This window comes from Mus caroli, chromosome 1 (assembly GCF_900094665.2).
Source record: "Mus caroli chromosome 1, CAROLI_EIJ_v1.1, whole genome shotgun sequence".
In the NCBI taxonomy this organism is placed as follows: domain Eukaryota; kingdom Metazoa; phylum Chordata; class Mammalia; order Rodentia; family Muridae; genus Mus; species Mus caroli.
Window position 1 is genome coordinate 64,878,788 of NC_034570.1, and position 23,003 is coordinate 64,901,790.

A 23,003-nucleotide genomic window follows, 5' to 3' on the forward strand; every position below is an offset into this window, starting at 1 on the left:
AGAATTCTTGTGTGTATTGGGATTGCTCATTTAAAGACAAGCGTTAAAGTTGAATTCCACAAAAGAACTAAAAATCTGCATGTCTATTTCCCCCAATTATGTTGTCTCCAGAAAATTAAGCAAACCCTGCACACTGGGTGTGTACCGTCTCTGTCGGTGAAGTTGCTGCTGCTCACGGACAGGTCGTCAGGAGTGGAGGTCCCATTGGCACTAGGGTTCCCAACTTTCCTCTGTGTTAAGTGCTCCAGACTCATATTACTACTTTTTTGAGAATCTTTTGTCAAGTTCAGGAAGACCTAGAAAGAGAGGCCAGATTAATTCATTACCATAAAAGATACACATCTCTTAAGGACCTCGGTTTTGATTTTGAGTTATCTCACTTATTAGGACAACTATTTCCAACCAATATTAAGAGAGTATTTTTTATGTATAAAAGATGGCCATTCTTATGTTTTGAATGAGAAGTGTTGAAAAAAATATTTTCTTCTCAGAAATCAATCTTCTGTTAGAATGGTACTGAGAATTTCAAGCTTTGGTGATTCTGTGACCTATTTACTTAAAAATATTTACCTTTAATTAGAAAAACACCTGCACATATTTTTCTAAGGGTAAAAAAAGTCATATGAGCAGCAATACATAAAGTAGTGGTGGTGGTGGTGGGGAGTTGGAATAAGGAGAGCGCTCACCCAGTACCGCATCATGTGACTGGAGGCCCGTTCCTCGATGCCACATACAAAAGTTGGATTCATAATGTGCACTTGTAACTTTGGCACTGGGAAGGTGAACATAGGCAGATCCTTGGTGCTCATTGGCCAACCAGTCTAAGCTTCAGTCCAGGCCAATGAGCAACATTGTTTCCAAAAGCAAAGTGGACAGCTCTAAAGAAATGACTCTAGGTGTTGTTCCATGACTACTTCAGACATGTGGACAAAAGTGTGTGTGAACTCCTACATCCACCTGCACCTCCACACATGCACAAACATGGACATACACAGGAGTGTGAGAAGGACAAAGACTAGAGGCATGGCACTTCCCTATGTTCACAGTGCTAGTGTCCATTTCCAGCACTCTAAATTTAAAAAATAAATAAATAATGAATGAATGAATCAATCAATCAATAGATAGGCAGATACATGGATGGATAGATAGATGATAGATAGATAGATAGATAGATAGATAGATAGATAGATAGATAGATAAATGGGGCAAGGAGTAAAGAGATGTCCACCTACCTCTTCAACAGTGGTGTCTGAAATGCCATAGCAGCCGATGTTGAGTTTACCCATGCCCTTGTCCAGTGCTCTCAGGAGGGACAGGTAAGCTCCCGAGACTTTCGTGCTGAATGGAGGGAGCACATATACAAGCTCTCCCCCAATATCCTCTTTGAGGTAGGCTTCAGGAAGGTGCGACTGGATCATTGCTGTCACCGCCACTGTGTCACAGATTGCATTTGTGTCTAGGTTTGGACTCTGTAGACAAAAGGGAAAGTTATGCAAGCTCTCCTGAGTCAGACCACATGCCATCCCTCCAGCCATTCCATGTCCCACATGGAGACTTAGAAGCCACATTCCTCCCAACGGTATTTTCCCACCACCAGTGTGGCTGTGGTACATATGCCATGCTGTGGCGCATGTGCCCCTCAAGGTCTTTGTACCTAGGCAGCCAACACACCCCATTCTCTCACCAGCGCCAGACCACAGCTTAACTGACACTTCCCACTCCTGCTTTATTTCTGTCTACATTTATAGAAATAAATATTCTATGTAATTTATCATTGACTAATTTATAATGTGTTAAATAATTTACACATTGAGCACAACATCTGAAATTTCACATTTCATCAAGCCCAAAGTTCATGCAGCCAGAACATGGAGTTTATATTACAAGTTTGCTGATGCAGCCCCAGTGCCTAGAATAATGATTGGGTACATCAGTCAGCACAATATCCTCTAATATATGAATTTCCAAATGTAATGATAAATTGTGGTTATTTTGTTTTTGAAGCTCAAGGATAATTTTGCTAGGGTTTAAAAGAAAATATAGTATAGATTAGATGAAAATCCCAACAGCCACTAGGAGGGGAATGAGGAAAAAGCCATGCCTTTTCAGTTAACCAATAGGGTAGAAATAGACAGTTTATTAAGGAAGACAACTTTATTAAAATGAGTCCCAATGTCTTCTTGCTATTCCCATAGAGCAGTGCATGTCACAAGTCTCGCCTAAGAAGCAGATGATAATTAATACAGGTACCATCACTTGATCAATGTGCAGATAATAAGAGACTATGGAGTATTTCAGTCGTAAGTGTAATATACATATCATACCTACCATGACAGCTCAGGAAACTTCAAGGAAGAAGGAGCAGAAAGATCTTAAGAGCCAGTGGTAGTGGATGACTCAAAAAAATGTTCTCTGGACACAACAGGGCAGCTGCACATCTGGACGCACAGTGGTAGGGACAGTGTGCATAAGAACTACTCTAGATCCAGCCAGACACAGTGGCAACATGGGGTTGGGCAGATGGCCACAGCATCCCATCACTAGCTAGGAAGGACAAACTCCCTCTGTCTGTCCTTTAGAAGGATACCTACACTGTGGGAAATTACCAGCAGCTTAGCACATTTAGGAAATCTAACATAGATCTAGTACATCAGATGCTCTCAGAAGGGAGCAGAAATCTGAAGTTTTCAAACAACACACTTTCTGAGATTTAAGAAGCACATAAGATTGCATACTGGTGAATCTTAGCAATGAGTTGAGCTGGAGAGAATCTGTCTTCACTTTATAGAAATGTTTACGTCATTACCCCCATGATACAGTGTGCTTTCTCATACAAACCTTCTTCTTGGTGAGTGTGAGGTGGTAACCATCCCCAAAAGCTTCCTTGAGGTAAAATGGAGATCCACAACACCGGAGCCCACCCTGTTCCAGGAAGGCGATGCGGTCACTCAGCACTTCGGCCTCATCCAAATGGTGTGTGGACAGAATGATTGTTCTTGCTTGAAAATACAATCAAGAACAATAGAGAACGAAAAATAAGAATCCGAGGCTCCCACAGACCGGAATTAACAAGAGCAAATCCTGGGGTTTCTGGGACAAGGGTAGCGTTAATTGAGGTGCGTGAACCTCCATAGCGATCAAAGGGAAATTCAGAAGACTGCTATTAAATATATAGGAGGGGGTCTTATATGTAATTTAGCAGCACACAGGCACTTATCAAGCTTCATAGCTAATGTCCTTCATTTTCTGTGGGCATCAGCTACTTCTCACTTGTCAGAGTTTTACCTCTGTGGTCTCAGTGTGCTCTCTCTCCCTCCTTCACTACAAAAAATGGTAATTTAAAAGACTTTTTGAATATTCCTCTCTGATTAATCCACTCCAGTCTGATTACTTCTCTGCTTCACATCCTGTTAGCACTTATTTGGTGTGTTTTTGGTTTATTTTTATTTGTGTACGTTTGGTATCTCTAATTAGATTCCATGCTTCTCTAGGCAGACTCCTGTAGGCTCTCAATAAGGCTCAATAAATTTAACTCACAGTGAGTCCTGGATATGTATTAACTAATTGACCCAGAAATTTCACTGAGAAATCTTAGGGAAAAAATGATCTCACCTCAGATATTTAGAAAGTGTTATATACAGAAAAGCTTCAACTTGAATTTGGGGAGCCCTGAGGGTCGAGTTATGACTGTGCCATGGAGGAGTTATGAAAATGATTCATACCAGTTTTGTTCTTGGATATGACATCCCATATACTTCGGCGAGAACATGGGTCCACTCCAGTGGATGGTTCATCCAGAATGACTACCCTCGATCCACCGATGAGAGCTATGGATATGGACAACTTTCTCTTCATTCCTCCTGACAACGTTCCAACTCTCTTATGGCGATGACTATACAGTCCAGTGTCTTTTAAAGTCCTTCAAGAAAAAAATAGTGAATGGTGCTATTGTGTTCATAATCAGTGGATACGTCTTCAATGAGGTGCAATACCGTTCCGAAAACATGATATGGTTTATTGTCGTTTGTCATCTAATTATTGTCATAAAATAATTACTACAACAATATGAACTAACAATTACTAACAGCAATATGAACTAACCAGTAACTCCAGAGCTCCCTGGAACTGAACCACCCATCAAAGAAAACACACAGAGGGACTCATGGCTCTAGCTCCATATGTAGCAGAGGATGGCCTAGTCGGTCATCAATGGGAGGAAAGGCCCTTGGTCCTGTGAAGGTTCTATGGCCCAGTATAGGGGAATGCCAGGGCCAGGAAGCAAGAGTGGGTGGGTTGGGGAACAGGGGGAGGGGAGAGAGGTTAGGGGATTTTTGGAGGTGAAACTAGGAAAGGGGATAACATTTGAAATGTAAATAAAGAAGATACCTAATTTTTAAAAAAAGAAAAGAAAAACCACAAGAGAGAATATAGTCCACTTGTGTGACAGATAGTTAGAACATTGTACTTTTTGTGCCAGATTATGTCATAGAAAAGAGCAACGAATAGAAAGATATCTTTTTCATAAAGAGATTGCACATGTGTGCAGAAGGTGAAGAAAATCCTATGATAAGCATAATCTCAAGAACATTTATAATATAACAAGTGGTAATCAGCACACAATTAATAAGATAAAAAGTCAGATGAGCAATAACTGGAAAGTGTTCATTTGGCCAGGAGTGTCCAAATGGCTCTCAGGAAACATATGGTAAGTTAAGAAAAACAAACAGAAGGACTTGTGGCAGAAATCAGTTGTGGATAATCAAGTGTATGAGTAGCTTATATTCCCAGACCAGAGTAAATAGAGAATGGGAAAGAATGTAGTCCGATGTGGGGTGGAGGGCATGTCATGTGTGGTCTGGTAGGCCTTGCTAATGACATTATGGGATGTCATACTAAATGTGGCAAAAGCCACTCAAGTGGAGGCAGGAATGGCGTGGTCTGATTTGCCGTTGACAAAGCTCACTCTGACAACTCGCTGATAAGGATCCATGACTGGGGAGAGTAGTAGCAGGAAGTCCATTTAAGAGGCTATGAGATGTTGTGCCCAGGCAGAAATGAAAACAAAAGATCTGGGGCAACATACAAAGCACCAGGGCAGAGTTGAACAGTGTGTGTATGACTGTCTGGAGAGGATAATAATGCTAAATATGTATGTTATCAGAGAGGTAGGAAGCAAAGCAAAATGCTTCCCATCGTTATTGCTACCAGAGCTTGCCCAACATGGTGTATGTCCTTGAGAAGGCTTAGCCAGTTGTGTTCTTATTTCTGGACTAACTCACCTTTTAACCTCCTCATGGAGCTGTGTTTTGGTCCAGTGAGGAACTTTGATGGAGCCATACAGGAGAAGGTGTTCCTTGGTGGTTAGGTAACTGAACAAGACGTCATGTTGCATGCAGACCCCCATGTTTTTCCGAACAGTATTCAGGTCTGTCTTGATATCTTTTCCGTATACAAAAATGGTACCCGCTGTGGCACCAAACAGCCCAGTCAGCATGGAGCTGGAAATGAGGATGTGAGAAATTAGATATGGGCCAATCACTCAAGCTAGACAGCAAGACTAAGCATAACTCATATGCTGACAAAGGAGAGGGGGTGTGCAATGCCTCTCTTCAAACAAAGTCAAGCTGTGAAAGAAAAAGGCATTAAGAAGAAATGAAAGAAGTGGAACTGACTTTTAAGCTTTCAGTTGTTTACGCTGTTATGTGAATACTACATGGTGGTGGTGGTGGTAGTAATGGTGTTAAAGCTGAGGGGGCATTCCAGTTGAAGGGACACTCTCTCCTTGAGAGTTACTGTGTTTCCTTGGAATCCTATTTATATACTGGCAAATCTCCAATTTATGTCTCCGGACTAGATGCTATCGCTTACACCCAGATGAGTGCTGTGAACCCAACAGACAATGCTGCATCTTCTTCATAAGACACCTTACAAGGTCCTCAAACTAAGTATGGTCTGCCCATGATACTAAACGCTTTTGCCTCTATCATTTGCTGATAAATTAATATACTGTTTTCACAAAACTATATTTCCTTCTCTCTCTCTCTCTCTCTCTCTCTCTCTCTCTCTCTCTCTCTTTCTTCCCACCTTCCTTTCTTCCTTCCTCCCTCCCTCCCTCTTCCTTTCTTTCGAAAGTCTTCAAAATATTTTTTTTCTTTTCGAAATGGAGTTCAAAAATTAAAATGTCACTTTAATGTGCCAAATACATTTAAAAACAATATTGAGCCAGGCATAATGGCGTGTGCCTCTAGTCTAGCTATTTTGGAGACAAAACCGTATTTCAGAAGTCATGTTTGCATCTTTGTCTCTTGGTCGTACCATCAACATGTGCTACCACCAGGGGGCAGCAGCCATCACATCACCACACACCTGCTTCCTGATCTTCCTACCTCTTTTGGTCTCCACAGAGCCATTCTCTGTATAATGGCCCAAATATTTTTTACCTAGAAAACTCTCAACACCTTTCAAGTGATTGATCAATTGGAAGTTATTTAGAAATCATCTCCTCCCCATCAGAACATAATCCACAGAAGGTCTGGAGAAGGACCAGATTTCTCCCAGTCTCTCATAGTCCTAAATAATGAATCAAGATACTGTGTAATTTCCTCATGACATCCATTAAAATACAAATAACACGTTTTTTTGATATTTAAAGATATATATATATATACATATATATATATGTGTGTGTGTGTATATATATATATATATACCGATAAAATAGGGCATTCTCAGCTGAAGTTGTAACCTCATCAAACACCTTTGCTATCTCTTTTCTCCCCTGGCCTCTTATTTCCTATTGAAAAATGTACTTTATAAGTGTTCCATCCTAGAGCACCAACCCTGGCTTTTAATGGGTTGTACAAATAAGCGGCTGCATGTTTACTCTTATCACGACCTTCATTTGTCTCTAGGTATTTAGAAAAATATATTGGTGCCAGCATTTGAGCAGTCACTGAGCCTACTCAAGATGATTAAAAACAGAATATGGACAAAGTGAGACATGTCCTTAAGGGCTTGAGACTAATAGCATCTTAACACTGATGGCAAATATGCACTGGCGGAACCCTGGAGGCTTCACATCAAAGCAAACACTCAAACTATGAAATCACCTAAGAATCCTGGGGTCCCAATCCTCCCTTTATCTTGACACAAGACGGTCAGTCGAGAGACAGAACAGCTCGTGTGCTGCTTTGGACCTTGACTCTATGATGCTGGGGGTTCTTTGTTTCTCCATGAATCAAGGCGAATGCTTCCTGTGGCAGGACAGAGGGTGCTCTGTGTTCAGGCTAGGGTGAGCAAACTCAGACTCATCCCTGGCCTGGGTAGAAATACAAATAAAGATGGACATACTAACCAATGTAGCAGTACAGATCCCAGACCAGGGATGAGCCAGAGAGCACGTGTGGTTTGAACAGAATGGTACTAGCAACCCTACCAACAGCTCCTGTCTCAGCATGCACCTCTGTGCTGCAGAGTGCGCTGTGCTCGACAGTGATTCTCAACCTGTGGGTCTTGACCCCTTTGGGGGTTGCATATCAGATATCCTGCATATGTAATATTTATATTACGATTCATAACTGTGGCAAGATTACAGTTATGAAGTAGCAATGAAATAATTTTATGGTGTGGAGGGAGCCACTACAACATAAAGAACTGAATAAAAAGGTCATAGCATTAGGAAGATGGAGAGCCACTGATCTAAGACATGCCAAGTATACTTACTACTATCTCAAAATTATACTGAATTAAACATTTTAAGGCACATAGGTGAAGCCAGAACTAAATGCAGCAAATAAACCTATCCCGTGCTGGCCTAAGATGGACTTAGAGCTCAGTGTGGAATCACCGGGATAGATTTCATTTCATTCATGGACAAGCTGAACCGTATGAACCATAGGTCATAATAGCTCTGCTTTCTTCTTTGTTTAAGTCCTTATTCTTTAAAAAAGCTATTGTTCATTAATAATATCCTTCTTTGACATTTAGTTGAAAAATAACATACATTGTTGTGGTTTTGCCAGCTCCGTTTGGCCCCAACAGTGATGTAATGTGCCCTTCGTAGAAGTTCAGATTGAGGTTCTCAACAGCTGTTTTCGAGCCATAGATCTTTGTGACCCCGTGAAGGGCAACTCCAACTTGGAGATCTTTAGGTTCAGGTTCAATGTTGGAGGGAAATGCACAGTCAGGACCTAGAGCGACCGAGAGAAGAGTTGTAAGCTCTTAAGGAATTAATAGAGCTGCGTTAGACTTTCCTTTAAACGCTGGAGATTATATAAATGTGATCTTTACGTTTAAAGAGTTCAGAAGCAACCGATTCATCACACTCTCTAGCTTCCTTCTGACCTGCTTACACAGTGAGCAGGACTACAAAACCACATTCTCTAGGGTTTATTGTATCAGCCTTCTCTGTCGGAACAAGCAGTTCCCGAAGGCAGTATCAGAATTCTAAAGTCTCTTTTTTCCCCTCCCCAACAGATCTTAAATATTCCAAAGATAGCCCAGAAGGGTTGTTCTCTGATTGGGAAGGATATTATCAATTTATGAACTAAATGTTTCCAAGTTGTGGTTTTACAGTAGCACAGTTTTCTCGGATCTGTGGCTTACAGAATGCAGATCATTTTCCTATCTACCTTTCAGGCATCACCACGACACCACTTGCACAGGGGATCTTTATAGAGACAATAGCATCACCCCAGGTCACCAAGGCACTCTTTTTCTCACACCAGCTGTGAGTTATGCTACATTACCCATTTTTTTGTTTCTTGGTTACTCCTATGACTGGCAGCAGATGGCCAGAGTAAGAGATGCAGACTCTGGGCAAGGAACAACATTTTCCTCTGCGTGAGTCTAACTGGACCACAAAGGGATGTACAGTTTTGGCTTAATTGGCAGCATATGCTAGCTAACTGAGCTAATGAGCCCAGAAAAAGGCACAATTCAGTCCCTGTAAGGATGTAAACACATATGTGTAGACAGACATACTCACCCATGACTAAAGGGATGATAATTTTATCATTTAGAAAAATGTACATAAACCCACTAGTTATGTAATTTTAGTATCATTTCTGTTATAATAGTACATGCTATTGACCTACTTGTCTTACTGGCAGAAGGGTTGGTGTTCTGCATCATGATATTAGTAAACATTAAGCCATTGCTTTTCTCATGCTTCACCTCTGCGCATCCAAAGCGCTCTTTCCAATAGGAAGGAAGGATGGGAAAATACCATGGCGCTGCCATTCCATATGTCCCTGTAATGAGAATACATGAAAAAGAGTGATTACTAACTAAACAATGAAACCCTGAATGGTTCAGAAAATGACTTCATTTTGTGTAATACTAAATCACTTCAAAGGGTGAGTTCAGTTTACAAACTAATGCCCAAAAGATCATCTCTTTTATAAAGCCTTGTCAGTGAACTACAGTTATAAATTGGCCTATTTTTAAGAGTACAGTTGAATAATTTTTGTTCATTTACAAAAGCAAGCATCACCACCATGGTCCAGTGTTAAACTACTTCTGTATCTCCACAGCTTTCTCACAGGGTTCCTTTCCATATTCGTTGGGTCCTAGCCCAAGGCCCACACCAGCACTGATATGCTTTGTCTCAAGACAGTCACTTTTTAAATAAACATTTTGTGCAAATGAAAGCATAGAACTTATTCACCCGTGCACTGAAAATGCACACATATCAATAACACTTAGTGGGAAAACACCTAAACGTGTTAGAAAGGATAACTGCTTGAGATCCAAAGACGAGGCCAGTCTATGTTGTAGGATGCATTTCATTATCCATAACATTAAGAGACATGGGTTTTGCTTCTATTTGCAAAGACTGGTTGGACCTGATACTTTCCCACAAATTTGACTTTACTTGTCTTTAAAAGGACAGTGAGACAAGAGACACAGCGACAAATTTAACCTGAACAATTTGGTTAATTCAGGGTTTTATTATACCATTCCAGAGAGTAGTCTGGCCAGCCAACTACTAGTGCGTGTGTATTAGCTGACTTACAGCGATGACAACCACAAGAAGCATTTGTGCAGGTTCCTACCTGGGAAAACATTCCTGACGTACCAAGCAATAAAGAAATAAATGAAGGAGTCTGCTAGGATTAGACAGCACAGCCAGCCAAATGAGGTGGTGTCATCCTGAACAGGGGATTTGTACATATTTTCCCACTGAAGACCTAGAAATTGAACACAGGTGTTTACTCTTCCTTGGCACACATCACACTTAGAGATAAAACCCTATTTTAAAGAAATTGAACGTACCAACGCCTTGTTCTTCATACCGTGCAATATATTGGCTTGCATAGCTGAATGCTGTCGGGGACAGCAGGCTCTGGGAAGAAAATGAACAGTGGTGATTGTTCCAGCAGATCTCACCTGGAAGGCCTCAAAATGCTCAACCCGTTTGACATATAGGAAAGACAGAGCTCACTCTCTAAGTCTTTTTTAAAATACTTAAGTCCCTTGCTAAAAATACTACAATGAGAGACAGACAGACAGACAGACAGACAGACAGAGACAGAGACAGAGACAGTCAGAGAGAGACACAAAGAGGAAATACTTGGAGCATGCCTTTTAACAATCCAAAATATATGCTTAAGCTTATTAAATGTTGCTCAGAAATTTATAAGGTAGGAAATTACAGAGTAATAGAGTGTGAAGATTCAAATTAAATGATATCAGGACCTGAAAGTGTTCCTAAATTTATTTCAGGTGATAGAGTCTTAAATGAGAATATACTAAAATATTTATTGGTTGAATATTGATAATCACTACAAATTGTAAATTTAAGTTTTGTTTAAACCTAGAGCAGTCAGTGTTGAATTAAGGTTATTCATCAAGATCTATGTCCATGAACAGAAAAGCCTTAATATGACAGGAAATGTTCTGCTTTCTGAAGATTAAATCAGTCATCTTAGTTCTCAATTTAGTACTTCTGAGTTAGGAAAAAGAAGAGAATTCACATTTGAGTATAGGCTATCAATGCCTCCATCACTATTCCAACTGACTATGTGCTCCTCATGAAAATGATGCTGGCTTTTTATACATGAGACTGGTTCTTACACAAGAATTTCTGAGATGTTTGAGGATTCGAACCAGAGAAGTCAGAATTCTTTTTGAGCTCTAAAAACATGGCAGGTAATATGTTTAACTGAACCAGAGCCTAACAGCATCACTAATGGTTCTAGAGGCTGTGCGGTGGGGAGGGGGATGTTTCCTTTCGGAGTAGAGAGCAATTAGAAAAGCCATTAGAAGAGTTAAGTATATTTTGCTATTACATTATATTTTAATTGTATAAATGAACTTTCAACTTGAGGGTATTCGTGAACTAAGGGAGGAAAGTATTTATGTCACACAAGGGTGCACTCCAGCCAGTTGACTTACCATGAATACTTTAATAACATAGCTCAGCTCATCCTCAACTGTAACCAGAACAATAAATGGGAAAAAGGCGATGACATAGATGAGGCTTCCAATCAGAGCTGCAATGTTGGTGTTGTTGAAGAAGACACTGATGAGATAGCTCATGGCAATTACTGAGAAGCTGTAGTCCGAGAAGTACAGGAACAAAATGAAGCCATTTGTCTTGGGAAGAATATTGCCAAACTTGAGGATAACGATGAGGATTGCAATGGTGACCAGTAAGAACCCTATACTCTCTATAAGCCAAGCAAAGAAATGGCTGCAGGAGTTCACGCCCATCATCTTCATGTACTGGAAGAGGAAGGAAGGGTTAGATGCTTCTTCGGCTGTTACCCAAGTAATGATTACTTCTGTATCGTGACAAAATGTCTAAGAGTCTCCTCTTATATGGAACTATGCATTTGAATACCTTGTGTGAATTCTCTTTGATTGCTAAGACTTTTTGTATCAGCTCCTCTTGGATTTTATGCACTCAGAGAGGCATCCCAACACAGACAATGATTTTGTTGGAGAAGACCCTCTTACTCATAAAAACATACATTTCTAGGATCAGTGAGGTAGCTCATCAGACAGAGGCACGTGCTTGAATACCTGGTGACCTGGATTCCATACCAGATCTTAGAAGATGATAAGGAGAACCAACTCTTGAAAGTTATCTTCTGACCTTCACAGTGTGTACCTGCTTGGTGTCTTTCTCTGTTTCTCTGTCTCTCTCCCTGTCTCTCTTTCTCCCAGGAAATAAATAAATCAGTATTGAACACTTGTTTAGGTGCAGAGGTCCCGAGTTCAATCCCTAGCAACACACATACACACACAAACATATTCACACACATACACACACAAACCTCTATATGTACATTACAGTTGTAGCTTTGAAACTGGTATCTAGTTGACTTCCCTAGATCAAAGTGATTTAGACTAGGACATAAAATTTATGGTGTCTCCTCTATTATTTTACAACATGAATTTGACATTTGCTTAGGTATAAATATTTCATTCTGGTTAAAAAGCCACACATAGTTTAACTTCAAGTAGGGATTGGAATAATAAAAGTCTATATATTTTTAATAAGTCTTGATGAACAATATAACTATTGAGTCTGTTTCGTGAGAGAAACACAATAGATATTCTTATTACTTAAAATGGCAGTTTGAAGATCCTTGGCCTTTTCTGATAACCTCCTCATCCCTAACATCAAGGGACAACCTGTGTCAGTCTTGGTATATATAACAAAAAGACAGTCACATGCCTATGAACTGAGGTATCTGAGATGCTGTAGGTCAGTTTCTCAGCTAATATTCTTTTCTGACTCAGTGATATCCCCAGGGCCAAGACATTCCACTGGAGACATTCTAACTGATAAATATTTGCTTTTGCACAAATGCAAAAGAGTCTGTTGTCCACAACACCCCCTTAACCCCAGTAATCTTAAATTTGGTACAAGTGGAACACTGGGGGAACATGGACATTCTAGCTTAGAGCTTTTAACAATTTATGATTAATATTAAGCTTATACACGCTGGGCAGTGGTGGCACACGCCTTTAATCCCAGCACTTGGGAGGCAGAGGCAGGTGGATTTCTGAGTTCAAGGCCAGCCTTGTCTACAGAGTGAGTTCCAGGACAGCCAGGCTACATAGAGAAACCCTGTCTCCTTGTCTGAATAAACAACAACAACAAAAAACAAAAAGAAAAAAAGAAAAAGAAAAAAAGCTTATACATTTAATGTCCCATTTTAAAATCAATAAAATAAATGTTCCACTAACAGCATTATAGTCCAATGTTTTTATAGAATAAATCATTTTAATATATATCTCTTAATACTGTATGGAAGAACAATAACAACAACAATATTGTACTGGGTATTTATTCTATAAGCCAACGTAGCATGCTTTACCTTCTGATTTTTTTTCAACTTATCACGTTTGATAACTCTGCTTGCTCTTGTTACCATGGAGACAGCTACCTGCCTGCCAACAGTCTAAGCAGTGGGCCTTAAGCTAATCACCACTGAGAAAAAGCCAGAGACTTCTCCTCTTAACTCTGTCAGCTCCCTCACCTTCTCCTACCCCTCTTCCTTGGCTCCATCCACTCTGCAATGAAAATCCCATCTATGTTTCTAAGGGAATAGGAAGAGGGAGTCAAAGCACAGAAATTGCATCAAGCAAAGATTTACCATGAAAAGTTTCCTCTAATTGCAAGATTTGTTTTTATTGAAAACAACCTTACATTTTGATTTTTCTAAAAAGAAGCAACACTCACTGATTTTACTGCAGAAATCCTCACCGTATTTCTCACCCAATTTAAGAAAATTATTGTGTCAGTTTTGATGTCTACACTTCAGAGATACTTATCAATCCCAGCGTGATTCTGACATGCAAGCTCTTTTTATCTGCCTGGGTGTTATTCGCATTTTGAGATTTAATTACTTATGGATGCTTGAACATAACTAATTGGAACACACATAACTAAACTATTTAATCTTATGTGGCCTATAAAACAGCAACAATGACAGGAGAGAAAAATCCCTCCCTTCACCAACTGCAACCTGAATATGAGCAAGAAACATGCTGCTATATTTTCTAAGGTAACATCAAGGCCATGAAATGAAGGGTACATTACATATTTAAACATGCTTTTCTCACCTGGTGACCAGCAGTCCCAATTGAAAGTCTTTTTGTTTCTAGAACATTCCTTATCTGAAGACTTATTAAAAGATAATTTGGCAAGCCTCACAACTAACAATAAATGTGCCTATCACAATAATTAGAAGCCTTTCAAACTTTGTGATTCTTGTTGCTAAAAGCTGATAAAACTTTGAGACTGGTCATTTCACTTTTCACAGAAACAGGCTGAGCTGGGTTCTCTCTGAAGGAATCACAGTCGGACATGCTAGCATGAAAGTGCGGTGCAAAACTTTAGGATTTCACGCCACAAGGACAGCTGTACTCATAAGAAGAAAGGGCTCTGAGACACACAAGTCATCCATAAATCATCCGGAGTGGCTGCCAACATCGTGGTAACAAAGAAGACCAACGTTTTGGATGGAAGATGGCCTGCAGAGAGTGGATGGCTGCTCTTCCTTGATGCCATTGGTTTCTCCTCAAAGTGGCAGATGTCAGGTGCCAGCTTGGTAATCAAAGAGTCACTTGTCCCAAGTCTCCCTCACCTGCCAGTGCAATTCATCAATATCTGATAACTGGAAAAGCCTGGTACACAATGGTCAAAACTGGCCCACTTTACAACAGTCACTGGGAAAGATTCCCAAAGAATTTGTGGGAAACTGTAGCTACACTCCTGAGAGGCTTCTGCTCAGAGGCTAATGCTGATAGGGAAAGGGAAGTCACAAATATTCATGGATTTGCTGGTCAACAGTGTCATCCAATCGACCGAAGGCCAAGCACTAAGTCATTAGACACCATTTCATTTTAATTTTTAAAGTTAATTTTAACAGTAGAATTTTAAAATGTTTGTAAGATTAGAAAGAATGTGACTATTATTGGGAACGTTCCAATTCCTGCAGGAAGGAATGGGCATGTTATGAAAGCATAGAAAAAGTGTTTGCTATGAAGCCCTATGGTACTGAAGACTCTGGGTAATAACTCATAGATAGCTTGGGTTGTCTGTCTGAACTGACAGGAAAACTCCAAAATTCTGTCTCTAGCTGCCTATAAAATCCCAACAATGGATTCTTGGAGCAATCTGATATAACTAGCTCTGAAAACACACACACACACATGCACACACACATAGATGCAGACACATACATACACACAAGCACACACATGCAGATACACACAAACACATACACACATATGCAGATATACATACAAACACACACATACACACCATTTAAAAATAAGATTTTTTTTAGCCAGGTGTGTGGTGGCACAGGTCTTTAATCCCAGAACTTGTGAGTCAGAGGCAGGAAGATCTCTGAATTCTAGGACAGTCAGGAATACACAATGAAACCCTGTTTCAAAACTAAAGTAAAACAAAAATTTTTTCTGTTGTAAGATTAATATTTTTATAGCTGTAATATTTTAATTGTTAAAAGCACAGGATGTAGGACAAAATTCATGAAGGGCATTTTTAAAAGTATTTTAAGGCTAATTTCAAAAATAGAGTTATTGGTTATTAATATTTGTGCTACTTTCAAAGTTGAGATTTCTCAGAGGCACATCACGACAGGGTCAAATATTAATGACTTCATTGAGATACAGCCAAATAGGTTTTCGTGCCCCAATTTAAAAGTAATTATGGAAAGCAAGAAGTACAATGCTGTGGTTTTTTTTAACCTTTGTGTTTTAATTTGAATGAGAAAGAAGTAGTCTATGGGCACTTTTATACTTTAACCGAATATAAAATGATGGCATTAACAAGTAATTTCAAGTTTCCGGTAACCAAAAAGACTAGCCATCATCATTCTCAAAACATCTTACAATTCTGCACCACTGAAGGAGAGCAGCAGTGGCCTGGAAAAGGGTTGGATGAAAGTCGGGACACTCCTGCTGAGGACCAGGATAGTTAACTAGGTCTTCAGCAGGTCACCTCTCACTTCCTGGGCACACAGAGCCTCCTTATCTTTAAAAAGAAGGACTAGCTGTGACCTGAGGGCAGTGGAGAAGCCAGTCTGGAACACTGGGGACACTGGGAACATTCCATTTGTGTCATACCTTGCACCAATTCATTTCACAACTATGCTGTATTCCTTTGTGTTTAGGACACTATTATTTTAAAGATGTGACATTAATTTGCATAGCCCCCAAAAGAAAACTTACTGCTGAATGAATTATGATACTATATGAACTATATCTTGATATTAGAGGCTTTTTAGAAGGGGGCAATATCTTAGCACTGGTAAGTAAGAAGTGACATAGGTAACTGATCATCTCCTCTGCTAAGGCACGTCCTTTCTGTAAATACTATACTGAGTGAAGTCTAGACAAAAGAGAGAGACTGAGTTAAGGGACTAGGTTCAAGTAAGGATGACTGGAAGAGCAGCTTCCCAAGGCCTCATGCTGGAATTCCAAGATCACTAAGAAGATTTTTCCACTAGGTAACTTTGACTCATTGTCATGTGGTTAGAACTTAAAAGCCAATGCCTCCTAAGGCATGGAGCTAGCACATAGAAATAGTTCACTGTTAAAAATACACCTTTCAGCCGGGCGTGGTGGCGCACGCCTTTAATCCCAGCACTCGGGAGGCAGAGGCAGGCGGATTTCTGAGTTCGAGGCCAGCCTGGTCTACAAAGTGAGCTCCAGGACAGCCAGAGCTATAAAGAGAAACCCTGTCTCAAAAAACCAAAAAAAAAAAAAAAAAAAAAATACACCTTTCATCTCTTCTGCTGAGAGAGGACTGCATTATGCTCTGACATTTCCGGTGGCATACAACAGATGCATTCAAACATCATTATGTCCTACCATAAAACAAAATGGTAAGTGTGGCACATACATATGTATACACAAGTATATGTCGGCACACATGCGCAAGTACGTTTGTTGTTTTTATCGTGAGTAACATATTTGAAGTAGGTATCTGTTTTGAAGTAGAAAATAGCTTAGTGTCTACCACAGTTTTCTACTCCACAGTCATCCTTTAATCTTTAAAGACCCACTTTTGAGGCCCAGGAACCTGAGGCATACAAGGTAGAAAAGACCATGCAACCCAATTAAAGTTTGAGGTGTGAATTCAAGCTTTCAGATTGTCATTAGAAAACTATGGCATACAGTATGGAAGACAGCAAGACTTTAATCAATCTATGAGACATTTAGCAAATTGTAACTGAAAGATAAATGTGAGACTGTATACTGGAAAGGGACTTTATTCTTGAAAAGCAAAATTAATCTCATGCCTGCAACCACATCTGTGTCTATACCTACAAGGGGCTTACTTGGTTGCCCTGCCAGCCATCACTCTTCCTTGATAGTATTGGTAGTATTTAAACTTTGTTAAAGCCCATATCTTAAAGGTAATTCACTCTGGAAAAAAATTACTGTGAGGTTCGTAATTACATTGATATTTTATTCAATATTATTCTGATTTTGTGATTCTCAGAAGTACTCATTAAACATCTTTTGTGTTACTTTTTGAGTAAACAAAAAATAGCGACGGACTGAGATCTGTAAAATGTTTGTCTTTCTAATTCGCAAGGTGTGGACTATGCTGTCTGAGTCTGAATAGGCATGATAAAAGTCACAGCAATTAACTGTTCTAGAACTAGGACTTAGGCACAACAGGAGAAGATTCTCAACATACCTCGTGGAGCCGAAGGTCCTTCTCGTAGACTAGCTTTTTAACAAAGGCAGCTATAAATACAACCCAGGCGACCATGAGCACAATCGGGAGGGAATACGAGACACTGGTGAGGAAGCTGTGGAACAGGAGAGAAGATCCAGCCGTCAAAAGAAATGCTGCCCTGCAGACTGCAGCGTGTAAGAATGCACACCCGCGTGCATGGAAATTACACTCCCATTAGGGAGCTCAGAACAACTGCTAATACAGCCTCACTATGAAGTGGGAAGCAGATTTTAACAGTGGGCTATCTTTTCTTTCTTTCTTTTTTTATTGCAGTGGTTCAAGAGTGAAGATACAGCTCTGAGGGGGTGGGGGTTAAAGAAAATTGTCATATTGTTTAAATTGTTTTTGAATATGTCCTGGTTGGGAAAATCATTATTCAGGAATAATTATAACAACACTCAACACTTTCCTTGTCTGAATCGAAGATTCAAAATCAGAGGATGATTGGCAAGCCAAACTAAAAGTGGCAGTGTCCAGAGTGTATCAATCTTTAAGGAAGTTCGTAATTATAATTAAACTAAAATTTTCCAAGTAAAATAATATAAAATCCAGAATATTTTATTTAAAATGCAAAGAATTTGGATTCTTCAAAGACATTTCATAAATGGTCTTTTTTGGGGGGGTGGGTAATATGTTGTATGTACTAGAGGGACCTTGGAAAGCCCATAAGCCCTACATGTATTTCTGAGTCATAATGCAAAAGGTCTTACTTGATGTTTCTCCAAGCTGACCACAGAGCAGAAACACCCTAAGCCTTCCAACATAAAACCCACTCATTTACTACATAGAGACAGGCCAGGAATTTGCTTTTGAACAATTTCCCAGGAGCTGGTGGTGGTAGTAACCAGGAAGGCACAGGTCTGACAACGACAGCCCTTCAATGGGCAGAGGCAAAGGCGGCTGTTCTTAGTGAGGTTCTGCATCAATCTGTTTAGCATCTTGGGCTGGCCAGAAGCCTTTATTTAGAGAAAGGTCCTAAGACCATTCTTATAAACTTGAGAAAAAGGTAAGTATTAATGGTAATGGACCATGAGGTCACTATCAGTTGATATCACATTAGTGTGCAGAAGTATATCACTACTGGAAGACATGAAACAAACTTATTATTTGCTTTCTGGAGCAGATGTTTGTAATAGAACATTTGTTGAATGAATTTTATCTCAGACCAGGTCCATTCTTGATACAGTTTCTGGATGTACAATTAGGAAAGGGCTCCCATTAGTTAATAACAATGCTCTTGTAATTTTTTTTTTTTACAAATAACGATGTGTTTTAGGTTTAGTCTAGTACTGAGAAAATGTGGGTGCTGTCATCAGATGGGTGTATATCTGAGTCAAGCTCTCTGGATTTCCTTTTTCGCTGAAAACTATGGACAATGGTACTGCTTCCATTTTACCTACAGGGGGCATAGGTAAAACAAATAAAATAATATATAGGGAAGAATTTTGTGTGTTGCAGAGCTTAAATTCACATACAATTGTCTTTTGTTCTTACTCTTACGAAGCATGCAGTGTCCTGGTGCCTCCATTCTTTAACAAAACATTAAGGCATCTTCTGCTTTAGGTTCTAAACCTATGGTAAAGGCTTGGTGAATGTCTTTCCTTCACTGGACACATCAAGGTGTAAGGGAGTTCTCAGAAGGGTGTTTGACCACTAACCAGCCCACTTACTTGTCCTTCATGAAGCAGGGATAAGGAACCGCTTGAACCTGGACGGCGACTTCCTGTGAGTTCCTTCCTGTTTGTAATTCAATAATTGCTCTTTCAATACTATCCTGCAGATAAATGAAAGCCCGGCCATAGATCTGGTTATGGGATGGAGAGTTGTGTGGCCCTGGGGCCCAGATCTTTGTTCTTATGCTCCTTGTGGTCTGTGCTGTCTTCAGACTCATGCGGATGGTATATCTTACGATAGGAGGAAGAGAGACTTTTTCAGGGTCAAACTCTTTGTGCGAACTTCCGTTAGATGGAAGCTTAAAAATGACACCTAAAAATAAAACAGCAACAACAGCGCAAAAGTTACTTTATGGGCAGCATTGCTCACTGGTCCGAGGGTATATTTAGGGAGCAGCCAGATGTTTGAGTTAGTGATGGGGTAGTGCATTCAGACTCCTCGTCTAGAAGGATGGTTGCTAAGAGGTGTCAACATCACGATTCAAGGCTGGAGTTAAAATTATCACAAAGTGATAAATTAAATATATCACTGTAAGCCACTTATTTAAATTACCAAAAAATATTTTAAATGGATGATCTTGACCGATAACGAGGCTAGCCTTAGCTTCACCCTTTAAATGCTTGATGCTTTCCATTCTTCATTTTTTTCTCGGTGAAATGAGGTATTTGTTGAAGGACTCTTGTACTTAGACAATGCCGCTGGCTGACTACGGGAAGGATCTCATTTACACTGACATCAGAGGGGACAATGGACTTTAGACTACGTTTTTGAGTTCTGAATGGAAGTGGAGGGGAGAATTCAGTTTGTTGCCCCTAACAGGAGAGCACTTACTTCCAAAGAGCTCATTGCTCTTGTAGAGTTGTTTGGCCACGATCTCCATCTCCTCCACAGTGTCTGATGCCTGAATACGGTCGTAAAGAACACAGGAGGAAATATTTACTGTCAGGGAAGACAGTGTGTTGAGCTGATCGATGATGTCAATGTTGTTCACTAATTTCAGCCTGAGAACATCTAAAGAGAGAGAGAGAGAGAGAGAGATATTACCATCTTTATTTCAAAAGTAGTAAAACAAAATACTGAATTTTTTTGGCAAATGGTGCCCATTAAACTAAATTAACACAATGAGGTGATGCTGTAGACTTTATCTTTAAAATATCTACTATTCCATACTGAAGAAAATGTGTCCAGCTCTGCAGAAATTCCTTGAGGAGAATGTTAAGCCAGTTACCAATACAGTCAACCTGGGCTCAAAGAGATCTAAGATAATGCAAAAGTATATCCTGCTATGATTTAAATAACAAAGGACTAAGGAGAATACATCTTAAAAATTATGCATCTAGTTGCTGTGGAGATGACTCAGTAGGTTTTTAAAAAGTACTTGGCAAGCAAGCACAGGTACCCTGAGTTTGGATGCTTGACACGGATGCAAAAGCCAGGTGTGGTAGTGCCTGCATTGGCAAGCAGAGGGTTGAAAGCAGAAACAGGCAAATCTCTGGAGCCTGCCAGCCAGCCAGTCTAGCTGAACTGGCAAGCTCCATGTTTAATGAGAGACCACGTCTCAAAAATAATAGGATGGAGAGATACCGAAGAGGACACCCGACATCTATTTCTGATCTCCATGTGTATATACATGAACATCACATAGAATAAATAAACTACACACATAGAGTAAATAAATATATTGTATATGCAATAAACTTTGAGCTAACTATGACCATTTTAAATAAATGAAACAAAAATGCTTCCTTACTCTTGAAAATTGGTTCTAATACTTTGCCTTAATGCAGCACATCCAGACCTGAGGGTCCTGCCCCCAGCTGGCTTCAATTGGTAATAAAGACCTGACTGCCATACAGCCAATGGCTGAGCCAGGAGAAGGAGGTGGGACTTTTAGATTACCTGGGCAGAGGAGGGGGTGGGGAGGAGAAAGAGGGGAAGAAGGGGGAGGAGGAAGCAAAAGAGGAGGAGGGAGAGACTGGGGAGTGGAGAGAGATCAGATTTAAGAGCTGCAGGACAGAAAACATCCAACTATGTAGGTAGAAAGGGAATGTGGCCCTATATGGGGGCTGCCCAGAAGGCAACAGGGCAGCAAAGCTAAAATAAAAATTTTAGAAGGTGTTAAGGAGGAATACCGGAGGGAAGTGGAGGGAAGTGTGTGCTAGGAGTGGGGAGGTTTAGAAGTGCCCACGTATTGAACTAGTCAAGACATGCAAAATTAGCTGGTGTGTGTGTGTGTGTGTGTGTGTGTGTGTGTGTTTACAGCCGCCTGGGAGCCAAAGCGGTTTAATTAATTCACTGCTATACCTTAGGACAAAATAATGTTTACACATTTTAAATGAAAGAAAGTTCTATACAGAATATAAGCTAGACTACAGAGAAGCTGAAGAGATGGCTCAGTGGTTAAAAGCACTCGAAAGCCTGAGTTCAGTTTCCAGCACCCACATCCAGTAGCTCACAGCGGCCTTCAACTCCAGCTCCAGAAGATCTAACACCCTCTTCCGAACAATGAGGGTACCTACCTAGTGCAAATACCTTCACAGAGGCATACACGTATCCATGTAATTTAAAATAAAATAAGATCTTTAAAGTAAAAAGCAGGACTAGAGAAACATTTTAGACACCTAAAAATGTACCTGCAACCTCTTATCTTGTCACTGGACAATCTCTGGGAGTCAGTTCAGAGGGACAGCCCTTGACTAGCATGCACAAGGTCCAGGGTTTGATTCCCAGGACCACCGTCATAAATAAACAATACAGTCGTCTGTGATTCATCTCTATTCATGTCTGAATTAACCTAGACAATATGATCAAGATTTAATTTTAAGTAATTACACTGGAAGAAAGAGGGTTTAATTGTTCTTCGGTTGTAAGATTCCATGGGAGAAAGGCATCAGGGACCGAGGGTAAATACAAAATCATAAGTTAGCAAATCATTTGACCAATTAAGTTTTTATTAACTTGATCATTATGAAGACAAAGCTGTGATTATCATAAATCCTTCTAAACAGGTCTCTTACCTTATCCATAATAAGACCTTGTTCTCTCAGAAGGCAACTCCCTAAATACATTTCTCCATACATTTTAACACAAAAGACTTTACTTGATGGAAAGTCTAGTAAAGAAGGGGCTATGTTATCGAACACTGCGCCTCCAGCAGACACAGGCAATCAACAGTAACAAGAAAGGAGTCTCTAGACCTGTCAGTGCATGGGCACAAGGAAATACTCTGGAGAGGCAGCAAGTTCTAATTATATATTCCTTACATATATAATTATAATACATGTTTTCTTGACAAACATATCTATGTATACCTACATGTATATGTGTGCATATATGTATACACAATATACATATATACTTATGTACACATATGTGTGCAAGTATATGTGTACACGTGTGTGGTTTTGTATAATAATTTTTAGCATCAAACCTAGGTCTTCGAGTGAGCTAGGCTCACTATTATACTTTCTTTAATCTGATTTTAAGTTCTAAGTCTCATCTCCTATTTTAAAAGTTAGGAATGATAATATTTATTTAAGAACATTATAGTTGAGAAAAGCACTGGGGCAGCTGGGGCGCAGGGTCTGCTGACACT

The 23,003-nt window shown here is 39.9% G+C and overlaps 1 protein-coding gene across 1 annotated transcript in view; it reads right to left on the minus strand.

The window, feature by feature from the left end:
* The window catches only part of Abca12 (ATP binding cassette subfamily A member 12), a 170,531-nt gene that overhangs the window by 34,406 nt on the left and 113,122 nt on the right, over window positions 1-23,003 (minus strand). Inside the window, exons 20-32 of the mRNA XM_029475357.1 lie at window positions 20,240-20,419; window positions 19,405-19,720; window positions 17,693-17,807; window positions 11,398-11,727; window positions 10,276-10,345; window positions 10,056-10,190; window positions 9,096-9,251; window positions 8,003-8,189; window positions 5,280-5,498; window positions 3,723-3,919; window positions 2,839-2,999; window positions 1,233-1,469; window positions 146-296 (exon numbers count right to left, since the gene is read on the minus strand). Coding sequence (XP_029331217.1) covers window positions 146-296; window positions 1,233-1,469; window positions 2,839-2,999; window positions 3,723-3,919; window positions 5,280-5,498; window positions 8,003-8,189; window positions 9,096-9,251; window positions 10,056-10,190; window positions 10,276-10,345; window positions 11,398-11,727; window positions 17,693-17,807; window positions 19,405-19,720; window positions 20,240-20,419 — 2,454 coding nt within the window. The remainder of the gene's footprint in view (window positions 1-145; window positions 297-1,232; window positions 1,470-2,838; window positions 3,000-3,722; window positions 3,920-5,279; window positions 5,499-8,002; window positions 8,190-9,095; window positions 9,252-10,055; window positions 10,191-10,275; window positions 10,346-11,397; window positions 11,728-17,692; window positions 17,808-19,404; window positions 19,721-20,239; window positions 20,420-23,003) is intronic.